The 16,660-nt window shown below is 39.5% G+C and overlaps 1 protein-coding gene across 15 annotated transcripts in view; it reads right to left on the reverse strand.

The window, feature by feature from the left end:
* The window catches only part of REV1 (REV1 DNA directed polymerase), a 90,147-nt gene that overhangs the window by 13,682 nt on the left and 59,805 nt on the right, over positions 1-16,660 (reverse strand). For 7 of the 15 annotated variants that reach the window (XR_500302.3, XM_008008166.3, XM_008008167.3 and 4 more), the window contains 5 exons: positions 15,386-15,494; positions 10,334-10,441; positions 9,685-9,813; positions 7,024-7,178; positions 4,319-4,438 (listed from right to left, as the gene is read on the reverse strand). Coding sequence is in view for 14 of the 15 variants with exons in the window: in XM_008008166.3 (XP_008006357.3) it covers positions 4,319-4,438; positions 7,024-7,178; positions 9,685-9,813; positions 10,334-10,441; positions 15,386-15,494 (621 nt within the window). In the remaining variant the exon portion in view is untranslated. Of the gene's footprint in view, positions 1-4,318; positions 4,439-7,023; positions 7,179-9,684; positions 9,814-10,314; positions 10,442-15,385; positions 15,495-16,660 lie in introns of all 15 variants that reach the window. The other 8 variants (XM_038004206.2, XM_038004207.2, XM_008008174.3 and 5 more) reach the window with 5 other exon arrangements.

Here is a 16,660-nt window from a genome sequence, read left to right on the forward strand (position 1 = left end):
TCCTATCCTCCTGAGTGGTCTTCAGTAGCAGGAACCACCATCTAGTCCAAGTTCTCCCAGGAAAACCTCTGGAACACAAGGTTAGGAAGTCATCAATGTGGGTCCGACAAGTTTAAACCCAGATACTTTATTCCTTAATGGAAGTGAGATGAAAGGCATTAAGGGTGCTGGTTCACATCTGTGCCATTTTGAAGTCCAAGTCAGAACAAAAGGCAAGTAAATACCAAAGACCTCAAGCTAACAATTGACCAAAAAAAAAAAAAAAAAAAAATCCTCCAGAGAAGTATCATTCACCAAAAGGTAAAATTTTAAGTGAAACCTAAGTGCTTTTCAAAATGGGGAGGAGAAACACAAGGGAATAGACAAATTACACACTTGGTTGGTCAAAGGTAGACACTTTACACAGCTATTTGCTTTTAGGAAAGGCTTTTTTCTTCTATTTGCCCTTTTTGTATTTCTTTTTTGTCATAAGACTTCTCAACATCAGGGAAGACTTTCTCTCTTTTTTCCCTCCCATTGTTGCCCCACTTCCCACTCCCATAATCTGACCATGATCTTTCCCTTACAGTTCTGGGGAACCAATCTGTTCTCAGGGACTTGCAAGGTCAGCAAGAGACAAGCATCATCCTGGGTTGTGTCAGTGTGTGCATGTGTGTTGGGGTGGATGGGCGTGGGGAGAAACCCATAGTTTAAAATTTTAGAGTATCCTGAGTATACTAGAACAAAATTATTAGGCACTACAGGTGCAAAGGAAAGGCTCTATTAAACATCACCAAGTTAACCATCATCAGTCTAATCTAAGTGGACGTCCCTCTGTGAAAGCAGCACAGCTCTTCTCCATGCAAGCTCATCTGATGGAATGAAACGGCCTGGACTGGAGGTGGGGGAGGAGGGAGGCAGGGGGTGTGGTGTACCTCCAACTCCTATTGAGTGCGGGTGGGAAGATTAAACTTGGAGCCAGGACCAAAACCTTGAAGAAGGCTGCTAGTTTTAACTAAATGCGTCAATTAAGTAGGTTTTTATAAGGGAAAGATGGCAACTTTATGGACAAAGTAAGGGGGGATCCGGGCCCAAACAGTGCAGCTACCTATTAAGGAAAAGGTGAAGGAAAACACGCTCCTTTAGAACCAAATCTCAAAGAAGAGAAGAAAGAGTGAAGGAGGTTCCTGGTCAAGCAACTGGGACAAAGACCTGGCGTCTGTCCTTGAAGGGGAACTATTACCCTAGGTTAAAAGTGGCAACAACGTCCCCTCCTTGGCATCCGGAACTTGGCTATCCAATACAGACACAGAGGAGGAAACGTCCAAGAATAAAGTTTTCACCATCTACATGAGTGCTGTTCAACGGAACTTTCTGCAATGATGGAAATGTTCTCATCTGCTATCCAATCCAGGAGAACCTTGCTCCATGTGACCACTGAGCACCTGAACTGTGGCTAGGGCAAGTGGGGAACTGAACTGCTAGTTTTATTCAACTTTAACTCTAACTGTACTAGCTTCATTTGGCTAAGTAGCTACTGTATTAGTGCAGATTTTATGAACACCTACGTGATCATGGTGGTTCTGTGAAAATGGGACAGAGATGGAACTCATATGCTGGATGCACAAACCCAGCAGAAGCTGAATGAGGTGCAGAGGGTCCTTCATTCAAGAGTGCATGCAAGGGTGAAAAGCCCTGCAAAGATCCAAAGAAAAAGTAGACACGGTTCTTCAAACTGTAACAGTTGTTGGGGTCCATCCTTTCTTTCATTAGGTCACCAGATCATAGTCTCCTAAAGCAAAAACTTATTATTGTGTATTTCCTTCTTATGTAGCTATTCTAATTGTGTATTACTGTGCGCAGCACGTGTGTGGTCGCTAAACATTTATGGGTACAAGGGACTAAAGAGGCTGGAGATAGGGCAAGTTACCACTGAATTTCTCCTGGTTATTGGTTACAGGACCAAGTTCCCCAAAGCATGTTCCGTAAGCTATAAATAGGTACTATAAATTTATCACCAAATATCTTTCAGAAATTACTAGTCTTTAACAAAGATAAACAGGGTTCTTTACTAAAGTAATTCTCAGGTCTTTCACTGTACAAACCCCTCCACCACAGAAGGTTCCCTCTCGTGTATGAAACCCCTTTTTAAAGGAACAGCTTATAATCTGTGGAACACACTTCAGGACAGGAGTAACAATGGAGAAGGCAGATATTTTACAGACCTGAAATGCTCTGTAACAGTCAGGTTAAGGATTTGGGGATTTTACGAAAACCACATGGACCACTTGAGCGATGCAGACCGTGGCTCTGAAGAAGAGAAGGCCAGCTCTGCTGCCCTTTCAAATATCCCTTAGGAAATTCAAGGCTGTGCCTCAGCTTGGCCAGGACATGTAACTTCACACTTGCCCTTCAAGAAATAAAGTCTTTCTGGCCATGAAGCAAATGAAGGTGAATGGTAGGATTACTAGGTCAAGTAGCTAAAACGTCCCTATTAAAAAACAACAACAACAACAACACAAAGAAAACTACAAAAAGCATTCAATTTAAAGATGGTGTTTTTCGACTACATTGTGTCTTCTCCCAAATTATATGCTGAAATCCTAACCCCAGTACTTTACCATGTGACTGTATTTTTGTTTTTTTTTTGTTGTTGTTGTGTGTTGTTTTTTCAACATAGTCTCACTCTGTCACCAGTGCTGGAGTGCCGTGGTGCGATCTTGGCTCACTGCAACCTCTGCCTCTCAGGCTCAAGCGACTCTTGTGCCTCAGCCTCCCGAGTAGCTGGGACTACAGGCATGTGCCACCTACCCCTGGCTAATTTTTTTGTATTTTTAGTAGAGACAGGGTTTCACCATGTTGGCCAGGCTGGTCTTGAGCTCCTGGCCTCAAGTGATCCACCCGCCTCGGCCTCCCACAGTGCTGGGATTACAGGTGTGAGCCACCGCGCCCAGCCACAGTGTGACTGTATTTGGACACAGAATCTTTAAAGGGGTAATTAAGATAAAACAAGGTCATATGGATGCGCCTAATCCAACATGACCGGTATCCTCAAAAGAAGAGATCACGACGGAGACATGCATATGGGGAAGGCCATGTGAAGATACAGGGAGAGGGGGGTCACCTACAAGCCAAGGAGAGGCCTCAGAAGGAGCCAACCCTGCTGACACCTTGATCTTGAACTTCCAGTCTCCAGAGCTGTGAGACAACGCATTTCTGTAGTTTATGCCCCCCAGTCTGTGGTACTCTGTTATGGCACCCCTAGAAAACTAATAGAGATGGCTAGTGTAATAAACTTAAAACTCAAAATTTACATGCAGCTTTAAATATACCAGTTCCTTCTTACAGAAAACTGCAGTAAGATTTCTTATTAAAACTGTTCAAACTGTGCTGTCTACTAAGATAATTTGCTAGTTTGATTTTATAAAGTATTCTCAAATTAAATGTAAAACTAACCATCAAAAATGTCATATTACACATTTCTGACACTAATAAATCATTTTAAGTTATATACTAAGGGGGTCAGGAAGCTTTAAAACTAACCTACCATAAAATCCCATTTCTGTCATTTAATATTTATAGCCTGTTAACAGAAACTTCTAAGTTAGTTCGGACATTTTTATTAGGCTTAAAAATAGGCATCTAAAAATGCCACTAAATCTACTTTTAACAAATGAATTTTAAAACTTTCACTATAAATGAAGATGAAGACTTTACAAAGCTGACACAGGTACTTTATAATAAATAGGTAACTACACAAAAATATGAAATAATTCAACATCCTGCCCCTTAGGTGAGAAAGGTTAAGATGGAAGGTTTTCTTCCATGAGTGAGTCAACTGAAAACACAATCCTTCTTTAGGTTTCCTTTTTCCTAACACAGCTCACATACACGCTGCTTTACTTCTACACTACTTGTTTAATAAACCCAGAAAAATGTCGCTAGTCCTGCAGCATGAAATAGGAGAATCAATGCTCAAAACTTTTACCTTTGGCCCAGGAGTAAACTATTTCAATAATTGTTTATTTAAAGGACTCAAAGTCAATTTCATCAACCACCCTTTTAACACTGTTTCTTAGAATCTTGCTACTTGAGAAATACCTAAAGTAAAAACCCATTAGAAGCAAAACAAAAATGTAACATTAGGGTCCTGACAAATCATTTGAGGGGATATTCAATGCAGAATTCCAAATTTTGTTTTTCATGGCACTCAGTAAGACTTAAAAATTTTTATAATATTCATGTCTAGGCAAAAAGAGGTCTCATAGTTCTATATTATAGATATGAAAAGGACTTAGAATGCCTGTAATAAAAGTATTGTTAAAATATTTATATTTACCTGGTAGATTAGTAACTAGCTGACCTCTGATAAAATCATCTACTTCTTCTGGTTTTAGGTGGTACTGGCCATCTGGTTTTGCTTTTCTAGTTGCCATTCTAGCCAGGAGAATATTAGAACCTGTTTTTAAAAAAAAAAAAAAAAAAAGTCATCCAAGAAATAGTTACAATTATTCCTTAAATTTCCCGACAAAGATCTCTTCATACAGGTTATCTATCAGGTTTCTAAAAACAATGAAAATAAATTTTGATTATTTTAAATAAGGTGTAGAATTTTGCTAAGTATTTTAGATCATAACCAACGGAGTACCTGGACAGAGGCTTCTCTTTGCTCTGACACAAGTGCCATTTCAGCAACTACCCAGAAGCAGGAATGGAGAAAGCAATCCTGATCTTATTTTTTTTTGCTTTTGTTTTTGAGACGGAGTCTCTCTCTGTCACCCAGGCTGGAGTGCAGTGGCGCGATCTCGGCTCACTGCAAGCTCTGCCTCCTGGGCTCACGCCATTCCCCTGCCTCAGCCTCCCGAGTAGCTGGGACTACAGGCGCCCGCCACCTCGCCCCGCTAATTTTTTAATATTTTTAGTAGAGACAGGGTTTCACCGTGTTAGCCAGGATGGTCTGGATCTCCTGACCTCGTGATCCACCCGCCTCCGCCTCCCAAAGTGCTGGGATTACAGGCGTGAGCAGTCCTGATCTTAACAGTGGGTGTTTGTAGGAAGTGAAGGTCACGATCAAAGAGTAGTTCATGTTCCCAACCACAGGAGCCAGGACTTGTAGGGAAACGAGAATACAAGAGTGCTACTGGACTGGGGAAACCAGAAAGCCCAAAGAACCAGCAGGAACTGAGGGTAGAAGACTCTTCAAAACGCAGAGACAGGCAGTGAGGTTCACGGTGTTGAGTGTGGGCAGGGGCCACAGAAGAGGTGGAGGAAAAGGGCACCAAGCCCTGAGGAAGGGGCAGGGACCTGCAGAGCTCAGCCGCTAGGTGGGCTTCTCTGTGAATACTAAAATCTCCAGACACAGAGAAGACCAATATTGAGGACATATGTTGGTTTTACAGAAGACTTATGTAAAAACTATGCACTTTCCTAAAGTAAATACAGAGATTCACGAAGAGGGCAAGTTCTGGGAAGTCACACCAAAATGATACAAGTAGTGAGTTCAAGGGAGGGAAAGGAACTGAGGAGTGGGAATATAAAGTGGGACTTTGGCATTACATATGCTTGAACTTAAAAGAATGGATTCATATGATCACTTATAAATGAAAATTAAGGACAATTAAAAACAAAAAAATAAAACGGTGCCTGACAATGGAATACAGAATTCCTAACTGAAATGTTACCAACGTCTGTGGGTCAACATCAGGGGGTAAAAGGTAAGCTAGCCAGTAGCTGTAGGAATGCCGGGAATGTATTAATCATACTTTTCTGTATCTTGTGGTGTTTTGAAATCTTTACAATCCTGCTGGCTGGGAGGAGACTGCCCTCCCAGGGCTGGCTCATTCCTAAAGACAGTAAGCCTCTTACATGGAAGCACACTTGTCACCTAACCTAACCACCTCCTGCCCCAAACTGTCCCAGGGCCAGCTACCAGGCAACTAGGGACCACCCTATGGCCCACAGCCCACCAGAATTACTCAAACTAGCCACTCCTAAAGTGTCTCCTCAGCCCTGCCTTGCCTTTCTGAAAACAAACAAACAAACCAAAAAACGCTAACAAAGGCTCTGGAGCCTAGGCTTTCGTTCCACTACTCCTTCTGCTTCTGTCTCCTAACCACCCTGGTGCTTCCCCGGTAGTCCTGTGTAGCATGGTATGCCCCCTCCTCTCGAGAAACGGAAGTAACAAATTCTTCTTTCCATGGCATTAGCCTCTCTGCATCACCACTCAGTCATCAGTAAATTTCATGGGTACAAAGGAGACAGGGAACTTTGGAGGAAGAAGAGTTTATGGATGAAGATGGAGGAATAATAGTTGAAAGTGACAATGGCAAGCCAAGACAAAGTTAACTTTACCTTCCAAGCCTGTGGTATACTGAGTATGGCAGCGACCAACTGGCTCTAGTAACAGAATGGCAAGAAAAGGGGTATCTTGCCAGAAGGTAATGAGTGGGTTAAGAAAGGAAGAGGTGACTCGGGGAAGCTTAAGTATGAGAGTTCCAGAGGACACGGCTGGAAGAATCAACAAAAGCAGGGTAAGTATTGGGAGTAGCTGTGGAAACAAAATGCAAGGCTTAAAGAGGGCACGATGCAGATGGAGAAGAGACGGAATAGTTACTGAGAGCACTCGGAGTCAGGGTGACTTCTAGAACTGAGTGAAGACAGGAACAGCTCCATGTGCTGGGAGGCTAAGGTGGAGAGAGTAACAAGACTCAGACTTAACATGTAACTCTCAACCCATACCACCACCTAGCTTTCAATACAACTTCCGTTCACTTTTGGGGGAAAAAAAATTGTTTACAAATGTTGAATTAAACCTTTCCAATCTTTTAAGAACAAGTAAGAAATATTCCAACTTAATTATTGTGAAGATTATCAACCACTTACTTATATTTCCAACACTTATCTCGTAAATCACACAATTGCAAGCAATGCTAAAAACTTTTACAAGTGAGAGGAAGCTAATAAAAACAAAAACTCCTTAAAATTAACTGAAATTCAAGAATCTTAAAGCAACTCTTTTGAGTACAAGATAAGCTAGATACTAACCAATTCCAACAGAGGCAGCACACTTCGTCTGGTCTTTGATTTCCATACGAACAGCATTTGCAAATTCATCAGGAGTAAGTTTGGTCTCTGCAAGGATTTCGGTGATGTCCACCAGTGCTTCATCACAGCTGACAGCTTCAATGTTATGAGTGTAGCTATCAACACAGAGCAAAGGCAACGAATCACAGCCACAGCCACCATCTGGTAGACCCAATGTTGCAAAATAAAGGCTTCTTACCCTATCTTTTTTCTATTTCCTCACAAGGCATTTTAAATGAATTGGCTGAAGTACCATTTTAGTCACCCAACTTTTAACTACAAAGTTAATTAGTGCGTTCTCTTTCTCCTTAATAACTACCAAAATACAGCATATAGGATACGAAAACGTTTGAGGAGTAAAATAACCAACAAAAAAAATTTAAACACAAAAAAACAAAAATACAGCATAAATTATTATTTCAGTTTCTCTATACTGACAATACTTCTATAAACCTTTGAAAAGCTGAAAACTGGTGGGTGAATTTGAACTGTCAAAACATTTAATCTAATGGTTTATGAGACTCCTTTAAGGAACAGAAAAATGAGACAAATCAGTCAAATAAGTAATTCCCGCTCTCCTAAAACAAAATATCAGTTAAATTCCGTTCACTGTAGCAGGCCTAGAAGACAGAAGGAAAAAGTGGCCAGTCATCCTAACTGCTTGTCTCAGAATAGCATCTACACTCTCTGCATCTGGAAATACATTTTAAAAAATCATCTCATAGGATCTATCCACAAAAAGGATTTGTTGTAATTAGAGAAAAGAAAAAGGAAGACAAGAGTTCCTATGTGGCCCCCAGAGTAATATAAGGACTAAGGAAACCAAAAAATAGAACCGGACCGAAAATGGGAGGAAACCTAAGAGGCCTAAGGATCAAAACTATGTCTTTCATAATCCACTTGGTAATGTACACTAGGAGGGCAATCCTCATCTCTCACCTACACCTTTCTATGGGCAGATTACAATCAGATTAATATCTCTATTAAGAAATAATCTCCCTATATTAAAGAAATAGGTATGTTTTGTTAAGGCTTAAACTGTGACATTTTTAAGAACAGAAGGGTATGACTGGTATGAGGTATTTTGCTTCAGAGTGAAAGTTGCCCTGAGGCAGGGAGAATATGAAGCTGAGACAGGACTTCCCAAGGGTGGCAGAATAACAACACTGGATATTTTTCCCCTGAGAACAGAAACATGCCACTGAAACTGTCTCCAGCCTTCTACCAGGACCGTGTGCATGTGACTGTGTAGGAGTATGGTCACAGCTCTCTCTCACATCCTCCTAACCTCAGGCACAGGCTGATGGTTTGCTCTAGGGCTTCAACACGCAGGACACAGGAGCACCACAGTACTCACCTCAGTCACCCATCCCTATCCAGCCCTCATTTGGATGCTACCACTGACTTCACCTTTCAAAGAGGATTTAAAGCACATTCCACTTGACAATACCAACATTTCTGTATTTGGGATTTATTTATTTAGTTACCCAACTCATACCTGGAAAGTTAATTAGTGTGTTTTCTTTGTGTTAATAGGATAGCTATAATAAGTGGCTTAACATTCAGCACTCCCTCCTATATACTGATGCCAGGAAACAATCAGTTCCTTTATATTTTCTCTCTCTCCTACTAAAGCAAGCTCCCACAAGGGCAAGGATTAGATATTCCTTTCTGAGACTAGTAGCATCTAGCAGTCACCTGTACTTAGCAGTACTGGTGTTCAAATTAATGCATAAAAAGGAAGAGGCAGAGGTGAAGACAGAGGCAAGAAGTCTATCTCTTGGAACATTAATGCTGCCCAGGAGTTGACAAACCTTGGCCTAACATCCAGTAAATGCATTTTTACTGGAACCACACAAAGCCAATTCATATACATTTCCCATGGCTGCTTTCCATTCACAACGCAGAATGGAGCACTTCTGTTGAGTGACAGAAACTTTATCTGGCTCCCTTCAGAAAACTATGCTGACCCCTGGTTTACAGCATACATAGGCTGGTTATACTTTTAACAAATTTCAGTTCTGAGTTAATACAAAATATATCTACATTTTAAAATATTTTTAAATACATCTACGATTTTAAATATTTTTAGCATTAATCACCTTTTCTCAAGCCAACTCATCAACTATTTTGAAACTATTAATAAAGACCCACTTTTATGAAAACTAACTCTTGGCATATCCAATGATTTTTAAGAAGATAAAGGTTTTAAAGTGTCTCCACTTGTTATCAACCCATCAGTTCTAAGTTTGAATAAAACCATAATCAAAATGAAATAAAAGAGAATAACCAGGTTAAAAAATTCCATCCTTCATCTATTTGGCTCCATGGGAAGAAAACCAGAACCACAGACTAGAAGTAACGTAAATGAATAATCAGATCTTACATCAACCAAGGAAGCACATGAACAATTTTGGCAATACAAAACTATCCTTTGAGATTGAGCTACCTGGAAACTGCTCAAAGAAAGAAGGTCTCAACCTGGGATGCTGAGGGAGAGATTCCTGAGAGAGAAAAGTCTAACAAAAGTGATCCCAACAATCCTAAAGAAAACTTGAACTATCTTTACTATTAGCTAAGAGAAGGAAAACAAACACAAAATGACAGTTTGATACACTGTACCTTGCCAATGTTTCATACAGTGTTCGTGCGACTTCCTTATATGCATGAAAATCGTATGGGACAGCTTGAAGATTGGGACATAGTTGTTTAGCATGCCCAAAAAACATTCCGTTCTTAATGCCAAGTTGCCTAGAGAGAGAACAAAACACAAATGGAGTTATTCTAGGAATTTTTAAAGTCAAATATTTATCAAATATGTTGGTATCTCCCCATGCCACTAATTTATAATTTCCACTGAACTCCATTCTCAATAGGGGTTAAAGATAGGCATTAAAATTTACAGGCTTGTTTTCCCCCCAAATAAAGTCACAACTGTCTCAATAGTGCAAACATGACACAGTAGATGTGCCAACCATGTCATTAAAAGACCAGGTTTGGCTCTTATCTGTATCTGAAGCTTTCTCATAAAACTCATACCTCTGGCCCCTTTGCAGAGATGCCAGCATGCCATATGCTGGTGATATCACAACCACCACAGAGCAGGAATATGCTGTCAAAAAGAGGTTTTCTTCCCCTAATACATGGCACAGTTTGGCCAGGGTTCATCCCCCAAAGACAAAGAATATAAACAAAAGAACTACACAAAACAGTGCTATGTGACAAACAGACAAAATGTACTCATCCTATTACCACCCAATTCCCAATTGACCAATTCCATGCTCCTGAAGTGGCTCCACAGTGGTTGAGATGCCAACAGCATTGTACATGGTAGGACATCACTCTGGGCAGGAGCCAGGGTTCCAGAACTTTGAGGGACCTAATTGAAAATGGTAAATTTTAAATCTGTGTGTCTCAATGCCCCACATTACCTTTGATATTTGGAGCATTCACCACAAAACTATAACTATGGAACTATATATAATTAATAAAATTCTATTTTACCACTCTGTAAAGAATCAAGAAAAAAAATTAGAGTAAAAATAAGCAAAATAATAAAGCAATGTTTCACTAAATTACATATTATGTAATACGATAATGGTCATTCGATGTATCTGTTCAATAAATATTTACTAACTACACAGCATGAAGACGTTCCCCGTTTTAAGAAATATATATACAAAGAATCGCCAATTACTCACAGGCCTCTGGCACCCTCCCAACATTCAGACTCTGAGAGCCAAGAAGGAAGAGTCCTCCAAGAGACTCAGCGGTAGATGCAAAATCACATGCACTTTTTATGTTTCTAAAAATAGTAATATTATAAATGGCCTCAGTGCTAAGTCCCTAGTAGATAAGAAATACCTAAGTGGAAGGTAAATGACAGAGTCGTAAAGAAAACAATTCTTAATGTGTCGAGGACTCAGCGAGGTGCTGGGTACAGGATGGCAAATAAAGCAAACTCCACGATGTCCATGAGGACAACCCTGCACTCGCCTACAAAAGATGGCCTATGGTCAACAAGCTTTGTCCACTAATGCAGGAAAGTAGATACCTGACAGTTTAGACATATATATAGAAACATAAAATAGTTCAGAAACATTATCAGAAACAAAGCAGAAAAAAGGTCTAGTGTTGAAAAGGGTAAACTTCAGGTAATAATTATGCCAGATATATAGATTCAGCATGTAAAAGCTGAGTTTACAAATTAAAGATAACTCATTTTTTAAAAATGTGTTTATAAGGCCGGGCACGGTGGCTCACGCCTGTAATCCCAGCACTTTGGGAGGCTGAGGTGGACCACCCTGACCAACATGGAGAAACCCTGTCTCTAATCAAAATTAAAAATTAGCCAGGAGTGGTGGTGCATGCCTGTAATCCCAGCTACTCGGGAGGCTGAGGCAGGAGAATCGCTTGAACCTGGGAGGTGGAGGTTGCGGTGAGCCGAGATCATGCCATTGCACTCCAGCCTGGGCAACAAGAGCAAAACTCCACCTCAAAAAAAAAAAACCAAATATGTTTACAGTCCAGGCGTGATGGCACACGCCTGTAATTCCAGCACTTTGGGAGGCCAAGGTGGATGGATACCTAAGGTCAGGAGTTTGAGACCAGCCTGGCCAACATGGTGAAACCCTGTTTCTACTAAAAATACAAAAAAAACTAGCTGGGCGTTGTGGCGCACACCTGTAATCCCAGCTACTCAGGAGACTGAGGCAGAAGAATTGCTTGAACCTGGGAGGTGGAGGTTGCGGTGAGCCAAGATTGTGCCACTGTACCTCAGCCTGGGCAACAAGAGTGAAACGGTCTCAAAAAAAAAAAAAAAAAAAAGAAAAAGAAATGTGTTTATAATCCCTGTAAAGATAATGTTCTTATATTTACAATATTTTCATTTTCAAAACATTTATTTATGCAAAAATTTTCCGAGGCACATTACTTAGTAAAGTATGGTACATCTACTTAGGTACTCATGCAAAATGTACCCAGAGAAAACTGTTTAAAAGCCATTAGACACTATAAGGAAGTTAAAAACAAAAAAGGAAAACCTTTTTCCTTTGGCTTGCCTTAGGTTTGCCATACTAAGGGAAGCCAAATACCTTGAAGATGGCTGGGAAATGAGGTTTGTTCCATAGAAAATAAACGAGTAAAGACAATTATAAGAAAGTCCAAAGTGACTCTTCATTACCATGACTCATCTATTACAACTAAAATCCCATGCAGGACAAATTACCAAAACTTCGTTAAGTGTATGCTGCAAAAACAGCTTATTCCCACGTTCAAAGCACAGAGGACATATTCTGTCTGGCAATATGCTTTGTTCAGACAGCTGTATTTGGTGTTGGATTCAACAATATTAAAAACTTGCTGGCCGGGTGCGGTGGCTCACGCCTGCAATCCCAGCACTTTGGGAGGTCAAGGCGAGCGGATCACGAGGTCAGGAGTTCAAGACCACCCTGGCCAAGATGGTGAAACCCCACCTCTACTAAAAATACAAAAATTAGCTAGGCGTGGTGGCGGGAGCCTGTAATCCCAGCTACTCGGGAGGCTGAGGCAGGAGAATTGCTTCAACCTGGGAAGCAGGGGTTGCAGTGAGCCAAGAAAGGACCACTGCACTCCAGCCTGGGCGACAGAGCAAAACTTTGTCTCCAGGAGGAAAAAAAAATTGCCATCAAACCACTGTCACTGTCCATTCTACATACTAAAATACATCCATAAAGTAAGAAAGGTAGGGGTCCTTACAAAAGCACATGAAAACAGGGTTTAGAAATTATTTGACTTTAAAAATCTATGATTCTAGGATAGCTGTGTATCATTACCTATTCATGTACAATCTGCCTTCTTCTCATTTATTCCATACAAAGTTTGCTCTCTACTGTAAGTATAGGCCAACTACTAACAGCAGTGCAAACTGTGACCCACATATACACATTCTACCTTGTATTTCTACCATTTCATATTCACATTCTATCCTTTGCTGGCCCCGTTATTAGGCTATGTATAGTGAAAACTCACCAGTGCATAAAACTGAGCAGATGATCCCCACAATCCAGCCCCCACTCCAAACTCAGAAACATTTCTCTTATGCAACTACTTGTACCTGTTACAAAAATTCTCCTCAGATAAGGAAAATATAACCCATTGGATGGCCACAAAACAAGTATCCAGAAACTATTTTCTAGAAACTTTCATTAGGAATAGTCTTCTAGAAAACAGAAAATTACAATTAAGGGACAAAAATCTCATGGTTGCACTTTTTTTCTTCAAGTTAAATTCATTTTCATCACTTTATGCATCTTCTTAAACATCTGCACTTAAGTGGCACTTGAATGGCTCACTATATAGTATTCTGTCCTCATATATTGTCACCCCAATTATTTTGCAAGGCATGAAGCTTGACAGTCACCATCCGTGGATAAATACAAATGCACCATCCAAAGACCCAACAGAAGCCTAGTGCCTAGACACAAATGTGGCTCCTGGAGTCCAAAGCCACCAGAGCTGGCGACACTTTCACCTGGAGGCAGTCCTGCTTCCCAGCCAGCATTCATCTTGGTGGGGACTGGGTATGAAAGTATAAAGGGAGACCCTGCAGAGGCAGTCTAGCAAGGGTAAACGGAGCTTGCATTTTACCAACTAGCGAAATTCAAGGACTGAGAATATTTCTGGGCTTCATCACACCCTCCAGATACTGCACGTAACTGTCTAGCCATCTGAAGTCCAGGCCACCATTCAATAACTTAGTAGGAAAAAAGAGACTAGCCTACTGAGCACAACATAAACTCAGCTCTAGAGCGCCTGGGCTAATAAAAAGCAGTATAACAATTCAAAACGTATTTGTATTTGACTTAATTATCATTTAACGTGAGTTTCAATTCCTTGGCCACAGCATCAACTGACAAGGAAAACCATTAAAACATAATTCTGTCAATGAGAAAGGCAAAGTTAGCCTGGGGGGAAAAGTTTGGCAGGTCATGAATGGAAAACAATTTAAAATATAAGCATGCATGTTTAAACTTAATGCTTTTACTTAAATATACTTTAAATAAAATAATTAGCAAATAAAAAAAAAACTATTATGATTAGACGATGCTGAGCTTAAATATCTTTTCTTCAGATTAGATGCCTGAATAGCCACAACTTTGAATCAAGATTAAGATGTAACTGGGCCGGGCGTGGTGACTCACGCCTGTAATCCCAGCACTTTGGGAGGCTGAGGCGGGTGGATCACTAGGCCAGGAGATCGAGACCATCCTGGCTAACAAGGTGAAACCCCGTCTCTACTAAAAAAATACAAAAAAATTAGCTGGGCATGGTGGCGGGCACCTGTAGTCCCAGCTACTAGGGAGGCTGAGGCAGGAGAATGGCGTGAACCCTGGAAGCAGAGCTTGCAATGAGCTGAGATGGTGCCACTGCACTCCAGCCTGGGCGACAGAGTGAGACTTGTCTCAAAAAAAAAAAAAAAAAAAATGTAACTGATCTAAGACTGTTTCGTTTTGAAATTATTGAATACTTTAACACTTGCCAGCTATGTGTAAGGGCTTGCTGTGTTATACAGGTAAAAATGTCTGTGTTCGGTCGACAGGGAAAAAAAAAATTAAGACTTCTCTTTTTAATTATTACTCCCTCTACTTTTACAACTATTCCAATTATTTCAAAAAGATTTTTTTAAATATGAGGAATATATATATATGTGTGTGTGTGTTTCTTCCTATACTGAAACAGCCAATTATAATTATGGTTTCAGATCACTATAAGATAAACACCTATTCAAAAAGTTGGTGCTAACAAGCTGACAACACTATTACCACTTTTAAGTGAAGAGATATTAAGAATGTTAATAATTAAATTACTTACAATTGAATAGGCAATTGGGTTTTAACATTAAAAAAAACTGAGTATCAGGAAGAATGGATTACAAGAGATTTTTCTTAGCAATAAAAACAAAAGATTAGAGTAAATAAATATTAAAGTCCTCTTCCATTCAAAAACAATCTAATTCTTTTATTTCATGCTTCAAAAGACAATAAAAATGACAATCCCCAATGTCTTTTGGTTCCTACTACAGGAACAGGACCTATTGGTTCTCATCAGGGAACGACTAAGCTGTTGGTTTAAAGTTATCTAGCACTGGTGAGGGGTTGTGGGGGGCATAAACGAAATGATTTAAGGCTAAACCCTTTTATTTCCATAACACGTCTGTAACGTTTAAATCACTGGCCTGACTGGCAGGTCTGAATCCACTTCAAAAGATTACAGTTCAAAAAATTATATAAAAATAATTAACCAAATTATTCATTAAGAATTATAATACATAACTTCTACATACCTGGCCTCATAACTACAAGATGCAATTTCAGCCTTTGACAAAACAGAATCAATTCCATTTGCTTGTGCAGAATCTGGATTCTCCCACAGTGATGAATCTGGTATATCTGCTTTAAAAATTAAAAAAAATTAATGGTTATTTGTTATAAACTGATTTTCCGTAACTTTTTCAAGAAATTTGTTTTCCATTACTTTCATATAAAAATGTTTAGTAAATTCCAAATACAGTTATCTCTATTGGCATTATCTCCTTATCTAATAAAAGGAAACTCTGTAACTCTAAAATGGTTTGCTTCCATTATATTCTTCATCAGCAGATAAAAACTTATAATAAATTCAAAGTGTCCTGGGAGTTTTTTTTTTTTTTAATACACCAGAAGATAAATATAGAATATCCTATAACACACAGTCCCTTGAGGTGGACATGGATGAGAAGTGATCAGGGAGATGAACTCCCTCCTATAACCTTACAAGGACTGTACAGCTCTCGGTAATGGGGAAAAGTTAATGAAAAATATAAATTTCTCTGAATATTCGTTGCTGTTTCCTAAAAGAACTATCTGCAAAACTTAAAGCTAATTAACGTGTACAACAAACATGAAATTCCTACCATCTATCTGATCAAACAATAATTTAGTAGGTCACAAACCATGAAGAGGTTTCATTCTAAATTCAAGCTTTTTCTTTTGAACACACGTCACATTATCCCCTGCTACAGGTAATTGTATTTTGGTTTAATAATGCATGTTCAATTAAAAACATTCAAGTGTGATCAGAGTATCGATGCTTTAGAAAACACAACTGGAGCTCAGTGTGGCTTACCAACATGTCTTAACATCCGAACCAAATTTACAACTTTACACAAGAATACAAAAGCACACATTCTGGAGAGCCTACTGGCTGCATGCCACTTTACTTCCTTTGCCACCTTTAGCTTCACTAGTAATTAAGAAATAAATTAAAACACAACTTTATCGTAGGTCTCTTGGGATACTACTATTAGGTTCCAAGAAGAGTATGCTGTAAAAAAAAAAAAAAAAAAAAAAAAAAAAACCACATTCTAAAACCACAATCTCAGCCACATCTCTACTATTATAAACAAAAATACCATTAGTAAAACAAAGCCAAAATATATCACTTCAGCTATTCCAGACAAATCTATTGTGAGTACACTGTAACAATACATAACTAACAAACCCAGCATTTCTCTTCTGTTTATTTCAGACTTACTGTTCTGTGAAAAGTCAGCCAAGTTAATGCACCACCAGGAAAACTG

Source organism: Chlorocebus sabaeus, chromosome 14 (assembly GCF_047675955.1).
Source record: "Chlorocebus sabaeus isolate Y175 chromosome 14, mChlSab1.0.hap1, whole genome shotgun sequence".
In the NCBI taxonomy this organism is placed as follows: domain Eukaryota; kingdom Metazoa; phylum Chordata; class Mammalia; order Primates; family Cercopithecidae; genus Chlorocebus; species Chlorocebus sabaeus.